This window comes from Somniosus microcephalus, chromosome 19 (assembly GCF_052327205.1).
Source record: "Somniosus microcephalus isolate GS21.2 chromosome 19, FLI_Smic_1.0, whole genome shotgun sequence".
NCBI lineage: Eukaryota > Metazoa > Chordata > Chondrichthyes > Squaliformes > Somniosidae > Somniosus > Somniosus microcephalus.
In genome coordinates, this window is record NC_141005.1 from 55207621 (window position 1) to 55221714 (window position 14094).

At 45.4% G+C, this 14094-nt stretch overlaps 1 protein-coding gene across 1 annotated transcript in view; it reads right to left on the reverse strand.

Annotated features, from left to right (window-relative positions):
* LOC147104448 (heat shock protein beta-1) overlaps positions 1–12690 on the reverse strand; it is a 24540-nt gene extending 11850 nt beyond the window's left edge. The window contains exons 1-2 of the mRNA XM_085961803.1: positions 12215–12690; positions 2655–2718 (exon numbers count right to left, since the gene is read on the reverse strand). Of these exons, the coding sequence (XP_085817929.1) occupies positions 2655–2718; positions 12215–12572 (422 nt within the window). The 5' untranslated portion in view covers positions 12573–12690. The remainder of the gene's footprint in view (positions 1–2654; positions 2719–12214) is intronic.
* Positions 12691–14094: the final 1404 nt, after the last annotated feature.

Below are 14094 nucleotides of genomic sequence, written 5' to 3' on the forward strand. Positions count from 1 at the left end.
TCCTGTCTCTCTCCCCCCTCCTCCCCCCCGTCTCTCTCCCCCTCCTCCCCCCCGTCTCTCTCCCCTCCTCCCCCCCGTCTCTCTCCCCCTCCTCCCCCCCCGTCTCTCTCCCCCTCCTCCCCCCCCGTCTCTCTCCCCCTCCTCCCCCCCGTCTCTCTCCCCCTCCTCCCCCCCGTCTCTCTCCCCCTCCTCCCCCCCCGTCTCTCTCCCCCTCCTCCCCCCCCTGTCTCTCCCCCTCCTCCCCCCCCTGTCTCTCTCCCCCTCCTCCCCCCTGTCTCTCTCCCCCTCCTCCCCGTCTCTCTCCCCCTCCTCCCCCTGTCTCTCTCCCCCTCCTCCCCCTGTCTCTCTCCCCCTCCTCTCCCCCCCCTCTCCCCCCCTCCCCCTCCCTCTCCTCTCTCCTCCCCCTCCCTCTCTCCCTCCCCCCCTCTTCCCCCTCCCCCCCCTCCCCCTCTCTCCTCCCTCCCCTCCCTCTCCTCCCCCCCCTCCCCCTCCCCCCTCTCTCCCCCCCTCCCTCCCCTCACCCCCCTCCCTCTCTCCCCCCTCCCTCTCTCCCCCCTCCCCCCCTCCCTCTCTCCCCCCCTCCCCCCCTCCCTCTCTCCCCCTCCCCCCCTCCCTCTCTCCCCCTCCCCCCCTCCCTCTCTCCCCCTCCCCCCTCCCCCCCTCCCCCTCCCAATTCACAATTCACAATTCAAATCGCTTTATTGGCATGATAAGTTACATCTTATGTTGCCAAAGCATCAAAATACATTTATGGTTTAGCACATAAACGCAGTTCTATTCATACATTGTATAAACAGGTATATCCCTGCGTATATAAATATACATTCGCATTGTTTATATATATTCTTTTCTTAGTTTACTGGTTGTCCCTCTGTTCATGGCAAGCTGTAACATAGTGTGCCGCCAGTGTTATACAGCTTCTCTCCTCTCCCAGTAGGAATGGGAGTTTTTGGTTGTCATTCAGATTTCTGAAATCAGGGCATATTTGTGAGAATTTTTGGTAGAAATTCTCCCTGATGCCCTGATATTTTCCACATGCTGTGAGGAAGTGCATCTCTGTCTCCACCACTCCCTGACTGCAGTGAGAGCATAGCCTGTCCTCTCTTGGCAGCCTGGTCTGCCTGTGTCTGCCTTTTTCGATCGCTAGGCTATGTTCGCTAAGTCTGTACCTTGTCAAGGTTCTTCTCAGTTTGTTATCCTTTACCATGGTCAGGTAATCAGCTATGTTGTATTGTCTGTTTAGGGCCAAGTAGCAATTGAGTTTGCTTTCGGTTTTTGTTGTTTCTGCCCAATATGTCAGATATTTTTCCTTTTGCTTAGCGACGATTGTGTTGGGTCGAATTCTTTGTGTTACCCTGTCACTGTCCTGGGGCTGGTTATTGTTAGTATTGTTAGTAGTTACTTCACTGAGTCCCAGGACTAGTTGACTGAGGGTATTCTTCTTTATGGTCAGCTCTTGGCATTTCAGGGCGTCGTAGTGATAGCATTGGGGATTGCTCATTTGTAGGTGATTCCAAAATTTGGTGGCTCTTTTTTGGATAGTGATTATTAATGGATATTGGCCTAGTTCCGCCCTGCATGCATTGTTTACTGTTTTCCTTTGAGTCCGGAGGATACTTTTACAGAATTCTGCATGTAGGATCTCAATTGGGTGTTTGTCCCATTTTGCAAATTCTTGTTGAGTTAGCGGTCCCCATACCTCACTGCCATAGAGTGCAATTGGTTCAATTACTGATTTGAAAATTTTGAGCCAAATGCTAATTGGGATTTCTATTTGGATTGATTTTTTGATGGCATAGAAAGCCCTTCTTGCTTTCTCTTTCAGTTCATTCACAGCCAGTTTGAAGTTTCCCGTAGAACTGATTTTTAAGCCCAAGTATGTGTAGTTAGTGGTTTGTTCAATTTTGGTTGTCCCCCTCCCCCCCCTCTCCCTCTCCCCCCTCCTCCCCCCTCCCCCTCTCCCCCTCCCCCCTCCTCCCCCCCCCTCCTCCCCCTCCCCCCTCTCCCCCTCCCCCCTCTCCCCCCTCTCCTCCCTCTCCTCCCTCCCCCCTCCTCCCCTCTCCCCCCTCCTCACCCTGTCTCTCTCCCCCTCCTCACCCTGTCTCTCTCCCCCTCCTCACCCTGTCTCTCTCCCCCCTCCTCACCCTGCATCCTGTCCCTCTCCCCCTCCTCAAGTGATCCCCTCTGCTTATTCTCCCCTCCCCTGCCTTTGTTCAACTATCTCCCCATTCTCTAAACCTGGCCCGTAAACTATCCATGGCCTGCCTAAGTGCAACACCACAAAAGATTAACTAGTTATTTTAAATCTTTGGTTTTGATATAATGTGCATCATGCATTCTTTGTCAATTATTCAGTGAATCTTAAAATAATTACCCACGTGTGTACACACACACACTCCTTCTCTCTCACACCTCCTTTCTGTTGCTCTCCCACATAGACCTATACTATTTTCTTTTTGTTACCAATTTATGTGAGATGTAAAATGTTACTTTGCCGATGGACTGACTGAATTATCTCTTGACTCTCGTGTTCATTTCTTTCTCTTTTCCTATCTGTCTCTTTATTATATTTGTTTGTATTAATCATCTTATTAAACGCTGCGTTCAAGTTAAGTACCAAGACAATGGTTTGATTAAAAAAAGAATGTACTCACTTGTACTTTCTGGTAAAGCTTCTAGAAATAAATCCATGTTGATCTTGTCTTTCTTCGTGGTTTCCTGGAAACAAGAGCATTTTCATCGATGAATCTGTCATAGTTCACGGCCATAGGGCAAAGTGACCAAAATAAATGGTGTATCACAATGGTCTTTTCTACTCTTGTACATTCCTATCTTCCTACGTAAGTTCAATTGAATAATGTTTAACAATCTGCAAGTGAGCCAAATCAGCTTAGCAATTGAAATGACCATATCTTGCTTAAATTCAATGCAATGTCTTCGTTTTCAACAAGTATCTATATAGAGAGAGAATATAAAAATGTATGCTGTGACTCCTGCTGGACAATGTACATCGGGTGAGGATGGGAACAGGTTCGGCTGTGATGCTGTCCATGGTAAAATAGTCTGTGGTGTATGTAACCTGTTCCACCTTAAGAGAACTACCTTAAGAGATGTACTACTTTCTCTTGGCTGCTGTATACTGTAATACCGGTGGTGACCACACCGGTATATAAACGTTGTGTAGGGATTTGCTGGGCAGTTCAGCCCTGACCTCCGAATAGTAAAGACCTGTTAAAAGTTATTCTTGTGGTCTGTGTCCAGTGATTTATAATAAGCATAACTGGGACACACAGACTTAACATAGTCTGCCAGCACTCAGTGTCTAGGCCAACACCCACAGTATAGCTACTCGGGTGAGGTGAGGCATTGGAGGGCAGCCAGTGCCCAAGGAACCTTAGTCCAGCATTAGTCAGCTCCTTCAAAAGATCAGGAAAGAAAATTGAAAACAAAAACAAAATTGAGAATCATTAACTTTCTAACATTGTAAGATGCACCAATACGCCCATGTTTAGTTTTAACAGGGCAGCGTTTACTTTAAATGTTTGATAACTGCTCTCTTTACCCTTGCCACTTTCCCATCTCTCTCCAGTTGGAGGTTAATGAAAACTTGACTTTTATCCGACCCCTCAGGGTTGATATCAGAATGCTGCAACATTTTCAGAAAAGAGATCAAAACACCACAACTTCAGGTCATTCTTCTACCATTCCAATTATACAATCACTTGCTAATGGGGAAGCCCAAAGTCACGTCTTCTTCAACTGAATGGAAGTAAACTTCATGAAATGTGTTTATATTGTCACTAGGGCCTTTGTCTTTTGGTTCAGATACTCTACAGAATAGTATTGATCAAGACACTAGGGCCTAGAAATTCGGTATGGCCCCGCCAGGTATTTTGCGCCCGAAATTTTGCGCTCGCCAGGATTCCCGTAGCACCCGCCTAAAATTCAGTTGCGACGGGCCAAGACGGCGGCGGGCGCTATTGCAGGGTTTGGCCGCCTCGCTAGGGGCGATGAATGTCACTTTCAGGCGTCCAGCTCCCGCTGCGGCACCCGATGCGGTGCAGCAGGCTGGGGTACTGCAGGCCTCCTCCTTCTCTTAAGGAGGAGCTGCCTGCAGCCGTCAGATCACCGGTGGATTCCCCCGGCAAATGAGCCCGGCACCACGGAGAAGTGCCGGTCTCGCGGGACTCAGACATCAATGCCGTGGGGGGGTGGTGCAGGAGTCCGGGGAGGGAGGTGCGGGCAGGCGGCCGCCGGGAAAGCGGCTGGCCGCCGCTCCACCTTTATGCGCCGGTCTTTCGGAGCTGCAAGACCCCGTTTCACAAACGCTGTTTGCGGCTGCCACGGGTGAGGCGGCCGCAACTGAATTTGGCCATCGGGCCGGAATAGCATTGCAACCGGGGCGCTGCGCACACCGATGATGTCATCGGTGCCGGCGCGGCGCTACCGGCTAACGCCGATGTTAGGGTCCATCTGAATTTCGGGCGATAAAAAACTTCAGGAGCAAACCACTTTATAGCCAATAAGTGGGCGCAAACGCAACTGAATTTCTAGGCCTAGATCTCTTTAATTGAAGTTCTTAGATGAAGAGCCAAGCCCTCTTGACCAAGGTTGGAAAGAACGGGATCAATCAAGCAGTAGTTAGGTGACACCTAGCCTGGATTATAAAAGCCTGCACATTGTAGGAAGATGGGAAGATCAAGAAGTTAGAAGACCCATCATTTTGATGTCCTGGGAAAGAAAGAGTTAAAGTAGGAGAGGGTGCGATGAGTCTTGATTCCAACATATCGAGCAAGAGAAAATTTGAATTGCATAAAGTGTTTTCCCTCTTTTTCAGGTACTTATATTTTCTCTCTCTTTTTCTATCTCCCTGTACCATGACAGTACACAACATTCCCAAATGGGGGAGGGGGAGAGGATGCAGATGACCTTCTCTCAGGCTCCCAGCAATACAATAGGGGGTAGCAAAGATTGACTCAGTGATTCACCCAGAAAGTTTGCCTCCCATTGTGCAGGGAAAACTCTTAATTTCAACACCTACCATCAAGCCCACCATGCACTTCCCCCTCCCCCCCTCCCCCACAAGGCTAAGTTCCGGACTTAGTTATATGGAATTCACAAGCAGTAATTCTACTTGCCACTCCATGACACAACATTGGCACACTGAATCCCAGCACATGCCCGCAGGAACTTTGTTTTTAAATCACTATTGCATTAGATCTCACATGATCAAATTTCATGAGACAATTTTTTCAAAATGAAATTAATCTTAAGCAAATCAATTAAATGGAACATTTGTTTTACAATTTATTTTCTGTTTTCAGTACAGATGCACTTTAAAAATTGCAGTGAATATTACTCCTCATCAGGTTCAATATTCCTACATCTTAGAATAAAGTTCTTACAAATAACAAATGACAGGAAATGTGTTCAAATATTTCTGGTTAAAAATGAGTTATATGCGGTGCCTGTCAGTTCCAATGCAGTCGATTGAACTGAATATCCGGCGCTGTGTATAACGGGCAGCCAGTCCAATACTGCCTGTTTTGCGCCACCACCCGGGACGATTTTCTAGCCCAACATATTAGGAGCCTGTAACCAGGCAAGCTTTTCAATATAAAATATGACTTATACTTACGCAATAAAAATGGATTAAAAGAAACAGATAATATAGAGCAGAGGATCATTTTTTTTAAATGCTCAAAAATTTTGCAAGCATAAGACCAGAAAAATGAATTTGTTTCTTGCTGTGCCTGAAAATCTGGTCGTCGTGTTGACAGACCCTCGCCCACCCCGGAACAAGCGCAATTGGAGATACTCGCATTTGAGAGTCGGGGTTGTGTCCAGTTTTACGGGTGGAGCTTCGCTCGGACAGAGGGTTTGATGGACGGACATAAAAGATCGAGGCGATTCGGGCGTATTGCAGTTACGCAAGTAACTCACATAGGCCCAAGATTCCACGATCTTTTAAGCCACGTAATTGGTTTGCGCAGATATTGTGTGTATCTGGGCGCAGATGTGGAGGAAGCTCCAAGCCAGAATCTTCAGAAACACAAAATATCTGCAAGGTAGAAATCACTGATGGTAATATTACAGTAGTATGATGTTCCTCTGTCTATTAATTTAAGTACAACAACAACTTGCATTTGTATCGCGCCTTTAACATAGTAAAGCGTCCCAAGGCGCTTCTCAGGAGTGATTGTCAAACAAAATTTGACACCGAGCCACATAAGCAGATGTTAAAGTGTTAATGGCTCTGTTAAACTAGCAGACAGAGGAATGTCATACAAACATGAGTGTTCGTGCGCAAATATCAGCAAGCCTTATATATTATTTGATGAACGAATAGAAACAAAATGCTCAATTATCCGGGTAATAGCACCACCTAGAGTTTTAAAAATGCAAGACATCATCAGCAAAACATCTTGGTCAGAACGTTGCATTTTTCCACAATCCTGGCACCTGTCAGTCAGGACTTGCCCCTGCCACATGTCTGCGCACTTGACCCTGACCAGTCAGTCTGCCTGGAGGGGGTGCAGAGATTGGCTGCAGCAGACTCAGGAAGCCTGTCACAGCGCCTCTGTGCTGGCTGAAGAAAGGCAAATTTTTAACTAATGTTTAAAATGTCGTTGCCTTTGCAATTGATCGCCCTGCAATCGATTGCATGGGCTTTGGAGCCCTTTAATTTTTAAAGTGCCCCCCATCCCATAGCTGTGCTGGATGCCAGGGATGCACAGAGTTGCTATGATGCAAATGGCACAAAATATATAATTACAATATATCCACCCATACTTGGCGGCACATATATACGCACGACATCCCTTCCAACAGAAAATAACGGAAGTAGGTTGGGGAAGGGTCACCTCCAACAGAGAATCTGTTCTTCAGAAGACTATGAGCATGACAACTTTTATTATCCAAATATTTCTTGATTTAAGCCCTGTGCTTCAGACATTCAATGCAACCAATCACTCATGTTTAAATGGTGTGGAGATGTGTCTATATTTTGATAGCTGCCACTCAAACAGATCTTACAAGGTATTTTAAAAATCAAAAGCGTAACATTTCTAATGCGGATGTGCCTGCAGTGTTATTTCCATCAATCTTTGTTTTGATTTAGGTAATATTTTATTGCTAATGGAAACTTCCTGTGACACTTTGCTATAGAATTCAGTCACAAATGCTACTGCTTGATGCAGTTTTTACCATATTTGCAGTGGCGTATTTACTGTTCTGTGTTATCCATGTGGCCCTTCTACAGGCCAAAATAATTGCACTGTAATTATTAAAGAGTGAGGAGGAAAGGTTTACAAAACTGCGACTGGTTCTTGACTAGTAATTGGGGAAAGTGCGTGTCAACTATTATGGCCTGTAAATGCTATAAACACTCTCCCAGTGTCATAAGCTAAATGCTGATCTGTTATACTAGATGAACAAGCAATTTTTTGCAGGAATGCTTCTTTTCTAATAAATATGATTTTGTTTTCTCCTCCTCTCTGTTTGGGGTTGACCCGTGCTGCAGTACGGTTCCCAAGGCAACAGTGGTACTGTTACCCAAGTGGGCATGCTTCATTCAGGAATCTAGACAGTGATTGGTGGGGGTGGGGGGGGGGGTAGTGATTTTTAACTGCTGGCTGCCCGTTTCTAACCTGAAAAACAGGTGGCCGGCAATTGAAAATCAGGGGCGGGGGCACCTCGGTGCCCTCATCGATGGCCAGGGTGGGCGGGCTGCTCACCCATTTACAGGCCCGCCAAAAACAGATGGGAGGCTGCTTAAATATGCAAATCGTGATCCTACTCCAGTTGTTGGACCCCAATTGCAATTTTCAGGGCCAAATGGATAGAACATGAGATAGCAACCAGGAATAGGAACCTTGGCCCAGGAATATTCTAGCTAACTATAGTACCCCCACCAGCACCCTGGCTGAGATCAGATAACATGGAACCGACTGGGAATTAAATCTGGGATCATTCTGGGCTATCTGGTCTCTTTATCACCCTGGGTGGTGCATTTACTCACTGAGTCATCCCAGGGAACTTGTGAAAGGTTTTCAAATTGCGGAGTGTCACTATTATGAACAGCATGCTAGTAAATCTTACTGCAGTCACGAAACTGGCGCCACTTAAATGTTCTTGTCCTTTTATTTGATTCTTTATTGTGCGTGTCGATTCCAATTTGCAGCTGAATCAATTCAATGCAAAGAGTCCTGTGTCACAATCAGCATTTGTAAATTGGAGAACGTTTCATAAGATTACAAGTTACGTAGCGATGAGGAAGGCCATTCGGCCCATCCTGGAGCATCCATCTAGAAAAACTTACAGTCCGTCCATCACACCATCCAATTAGTTCTTAAATGATTCTAGGATTTTTACCTTTATTACCCTCAGAAGTACTTCATTGGCTAGACGGGGAAAGGCTGTTCCCACTAGTTGATGGTACAAGGACTAGGGGACACAGATTTAAGGTTTGGGGCAAGAGATACAGGGGGATGTGAGGGAAAACTTTTTTATGCAGCGAGTGGTGAGGACCTGGAACTTGCTGCCGACGGAAGTGGTGGAAGTGGAGACACTCAATGTTTTGAACGGGAGACTGGATAGGCACTTGAGGGAAATAAACTTGCAGGGCTACGGGGCTAGAGCGGGGGAATGGAACTGACTGGATTGCTCTACAGAGAGCTGGCAGGGACTCAATGGGCCGAATGATATCCTTCCGCGCCGTTATGACTCTATGGCTGTAAAGCGCTTTGGCATGTCCTGTGGTTTTGAGAGGTGCTCTATAAGTACAAGGTCTTTCTTTCTGTTCGCCTATTTGAATGTGTTCTCCCATGTCAAACTTTCACAATTTAGCTTTAAGTAATGTTCTGGGTTTACATTTTCTATATCATTTAATATCTTATGAGTTTTCCTGTGCCCTCCAGTTACTGCCTTTCAAGGTTGAATAGCCCAAAATATCACCAGTTTCCTCTTATAACGCAACCCTCTTACACCAGGGAATGGAAATTCCAAGCAGTGAAGTTCATGTACAAACATTTCTCTGACCTCGTACTCATCTGTCTGCTCTGTTTTTATGCAGGTATTAACTGGGGCTAACATTTGTGTAAAAATAGCACACACAGGAAGGTAGTAAGGTGGTGTGAAGCTCGTATGGGAACTTCACTGATCATAATTCTACCCTTAGGGATCAGCTGTGCAGCCCTTTTCTGCACTGCTTCCAGGGCTCGAATGTCTCCCTGGTGCCTCAGTGACAAGAACTGGACACAATAACTTATATTTATAGAGCGCCTTTAACTTAGTAAAACGCCCCAAGGCCACATAAGGAGATATTAGGACAGGTGACTTGGTCAAAGAGGTAGATTTTAAGGAGCGTCTTAAAGGAGGAAAGAGAGGTGGAGAGGTTTCTGGAGGGAATTCCAGAGCTTAGGGCCTTGGCAGCTAAAGACACAGCCGCCAGTGGTGGAGCAATTAAAATAGGGAATGCTCAAGAGGCCAAAATTGGAGGAGCGCAGAGAACTCGGAGGGTTGTAGGACTGGAGGAGATTACAGAGATAGGGAGGCACAGAACTTAGGGTGCAGCCTGACCATTTCAGTTAAATATTTGAGGAAAGGACGAGCTGAAATATAAATCTTCCTCTGTAAATGAATGCCTGTCTAGGGATACATCTGAGACAAATATAAAGAAAGAATTGTGAAGTAAAAGGAATTAACTTTTTTTTTAAATGATGGACAGGAAATTTCAGCATTTCTATATTTGCATAACTAGGAACAATTTGCTCCTTTGTCAACATTTTTTACTTTAATCTCAGTGTTGCTGTATTTTGGAAACAATGCTTTGCCAACATTATTTGCGCTGCACTTCGTTGACATGCAAATATAGCAGAAAATGATGTATTATTCTTACTGAATGGGCTTATACAGAAGAAGCACAGAGTGATACGGTAGTGCAGTGAGTTCCAATGTGCCGTGCCATGTCATTGGCTGCTATGATGCAGGCTTGGGATTGCCCTGTCTAGGCTCGCACACATGAAACGGTCACGTGGCTCATGAGGCCAGCGCCTGTAGGACCATCAAGGATCAATGCTTTCAGGATGGTGGAGGAAATACAATTTATATAAACTTTTTAAAATTCTCTCTAATAATTGCTAATGCAACAACACCTTGCATTTATATAGCACCATCAACATAGTAAAAATGTCCCAACAGGGGCATTATCAAACAAAATCAAGAGTAGGGCCTATTGGAGACCACAAAGGTAACCCGTGTGGGGGGGCAGAAGACGTGGGTATGGTTCTTAATGAATACTTTGCATCTGTCTTCACAAAAGCGAGGGACGAGGCAGACATTGTAGTTAAGGAGGAGGATTGTGAAATATTAAATGAGATAAACATCGTGAGAGCAGAAATATTAAGGGTTTTAGCATCTTTGAAAGTAGATAAATCAAAGGCCTGGATGAAATGTATCCCAGGCTGCTAAGAGAAGCAAAGGAGGAAATAGCAGAGGCTCAAACCATAATTTTCCAATCCACTTTGGCTACAGGCGTGGTGCCGGAGGACTGGAGGACTGCTAACGGCAGGAGAAAGGGATAGACCGAGTAATTACAGGCCAGTAAGCCTAACCTCGATGGTGGGCAAATTATTGGAAAAAATTCTGAGGGACAGTATAAACTGACATTTAGAAAGGCACAGATTAATCAAGGACAGTCAGCATGGATTTGTTAAGGGACGATCGTGTCTGACTAGCTTGATTGAATTTTTTGAGGAGGTATCAAGGAGGAGCGATGAGGGCAGCGCCTTTGATGTAGTCTACATGGATTTTAGCAAGACTTTTGACAAGGTCCCACATGGCAGGCTGGTCAGGAAAGTAAAAGCCCATGGAATCCAAGACAAAGTGACAAGTTGGATCCAAAATTGGCTCAGTGGCAGGAAGGTCGATGGGTGTTTTTGTGACTGGAAGGCTGTTTCCAGTGGGGATCCGCAGGGCTCAGTACTAGGTCCCTTGCTTTTTGTGGTATATATCAATGATTTAGACTTCAATGTAAAGGGCATGATTAAAAAGTTTGGAGATGATACAAAAATTGGCTGTGTGGTTGATAGTGAGGAAGAAAGCTATGGTTCTATGATTCTATAAAGCTGTAGACTGCAGGAAGATATCAATGGACTGGTCCGGTGGGAAGAAAAGTGGCAAATGGAAATCAATCTGGAAAATTGTGAGCTAATGCACTTGGGGAGGGCTAACAAGGCAAGGGAATACACATTAAATAGTAGGATACTGTGAAGTGTAGAGGAACAGAGGGACCTTGGAGTACATGTCCACAAATCCCTGAAGGTAGCAGGACAGGTAGATAAGATGGTTAAGAAGGCATATGGGCTACTTTCCTTTATTAGACAAGGCATAGAATATAAGAGTATGGAGGTTATGCTAGAACTGTATAAAACACTATTTAGGCCTCAGCTAGAGTACTGCGTGCAGTTCCGGTCACCACATTACAGGAAAGTTCTGATTGCACCAGATAGGTTTCAGAGGAGATTTACAAGGATGTTACCAGGACTGGAGAATTTTAGCTATGAGGAAAGATTGGACAGGCTGGGGTTGTTTTCTCTGGAGCAAAGGAGGCTGAGGGAGATTTAATTGAGGATAGGAAGGACTTATTTCTCTTAGCGGCAAGGTCAATAACCAAGGGGCATAGATTTAAAGTAATTGGTAAAAGGCTTAGATGGGAGTTGAGGAGAACTTCTTTCACTCAGAGGGTGGTGGGTATCTGGAACTCACTGCCTGAAAGGGTGGTAGAGGCAGAAACGCTCATCACATTTAAAAAGTACTTGGATATGCACCTGAAGTGCTGTAACCTACAAGGCTATGGATCAAGAGCTGGAAAGTGGGATTAGGCTGGGTAGCTCTTTTTTGGCTGGTGCAAACATGATGGGCCGAATGGCCTTCTTCTGTGCCATAAATTTCTATGATTCTATGATTTTAAAATTTGACACCGAGCCACATAAGAAGATATTCGGACAGCTGACCAAAAACTTGGTCAAAGAGGTAGGTTTTAAGAACGACTTAAAGGAGGCGAGGCCGGTAGAGAGGAGGAGAGGTTTAGGGAGGGAATTCCAGAGCTTCGGGGCTAGGCAGCTGAAGGCACGGCCGCCAATGGTGGAGCAATTAAAATCGGGGATGCGCAAGAGGCTAGAATTTGCTGACTGTTCTCGAGGTGCTGACATACCTGAAATCACCAAATAACCATCCTGGGTCTTCACCTGGAGCTCCTCAGGAGTGAAATGTTTGACGTCAAGGCTGATTTTCCAGTTGCCTAAGGTCTGCTGCATCAGGGACATTCCCCCGCTGAGCTGCCGCTGCAGGGTTGACGGGCAGCGGCTGGGCGTCGCGCTGTCAGCCAGGTTCGCGCGTGACTGCCCGGGCCAGCTCGAGCTGAGCCGGTTCTCCACCCACTCCATCCAATCCCTCAGCAGCTCTTCGGGGTAAGGGGGGAGCCCGAAATCCTGATCAAACAGGCGGCTCGGGAAGTGACAGCTTCTGAAGGGATCCCAGCGACTTCGGAAAAAGGGATGCGAGAAAGACATTTTCCGAGGGAAGGGAAGAGGAAATACTTCAAATTGAAAAAGTGTACTTAAAAAAAAAACCAAGTTAACTCAAGGTGAAGCAAACTCCCTGTACTGGGATGTTATCACATTTGACAGTATTTATACACCAGCCCTGCACCCTGTACATAACTTCATCACAAATAAATGCTCTTCTGATTTGACACAAGGAGCAAGGTTGGAACTTTCTGGTAGTCAGCACAAGGCAGCCACATTGCATCACATCACAAGTTATATATAGAGACTTGACAAAGAGAAACTAATGATTGTATTTATAGCATGCATTCCACAGCACTGATCACAGAGATCTGCCATGCTGATGTTGCTCTTTTATCGTGAGCGTTTCTTCTAACTTCTACTGCTGACCCATACTGAAACATCCTCCTCATTTGCTCCGGTTTACTATTTTCTCATGATCGTCATTGATGTTGTTGGTTTATTTTACATTTTATTTGTCATGGTGTTTTTGAACAATTCTTCCTAATTTCAATGCCAATGAACCTGCTGGTGACTTTTTTTTGTGGGGAGGGGATGGTTAGGGGGATCGCCTCAAAATTTCTCTTCTGATTTTTCTTCTATGTAATTCATAGAATTACCAAGTATTTAACAGCACAGAAACAAGACATTCAGCCCAACTGATCTATGCTGGTGTCTATTCTCCACAGGGGCCTTCTCCCACTCTGTTTCATTTAACCCTATCCGTATATCCTTCTATTCCTTTCTCCCTCATGTACTGTACGTATCTAGCTTCCCCTTAAAGGCATTTATTCTATTTGCCTCAACTACTCCTTGTGGTAACGAGTTCCACTTTCTAACCACTCTCTGGGTAATAAACTTTCTCCTGAATTCTTTATTGAATTTATTAGTGACTATTTTACATTTATGACCTCTAGTTTTAGACTCCCCCACAAGTGGAAACACCTTCTCTACGTCTACCCTATCAAACCCTTTCATAATTTTAAAGACCTTTTTAGGCCAACTCTCAGCCTTCCCTTTTCTAGAGAAAAGAGCCCCATCCTGTTCAGTCTTTTCTGATAGTTATAACCTCACAGCTCTAGTATCATCCTTGTAAATCTTTTTTGTACCTTCTCCAGTGTCTCTATATCCTTTTCATAATATGGAGACCAGAACTGTGCACAGCACTCTAAGTGTGGTCTAACCAGGGTTCTATACAAGTTTAGCATAACTTCCCTGTTTTTCAATTCTATTCCTCTAGAAATGAACCCCAGTGCTTCGTTTGCATTTCTTTTGGCCGTGTTAACTTGTGTTGCTACTTTTAATGATTTGCGAATGCGTACCCCTAGATTCATGCTGGGATACAGTCTCTTGAATGCTAGTCACCCTCCACCACCATCTTCTCGGGCAATTAGGGGTGGGCAATAATTGTGGCTTTGCCAACATTGCCCGCAGTCGAAGAATAAATATATATTTTTTAAAGTACCAACCCAACTGGCCACTTTTGATTTGTGAGCCTAGACAATGAAAGTTGGCAGATAAGAAGATA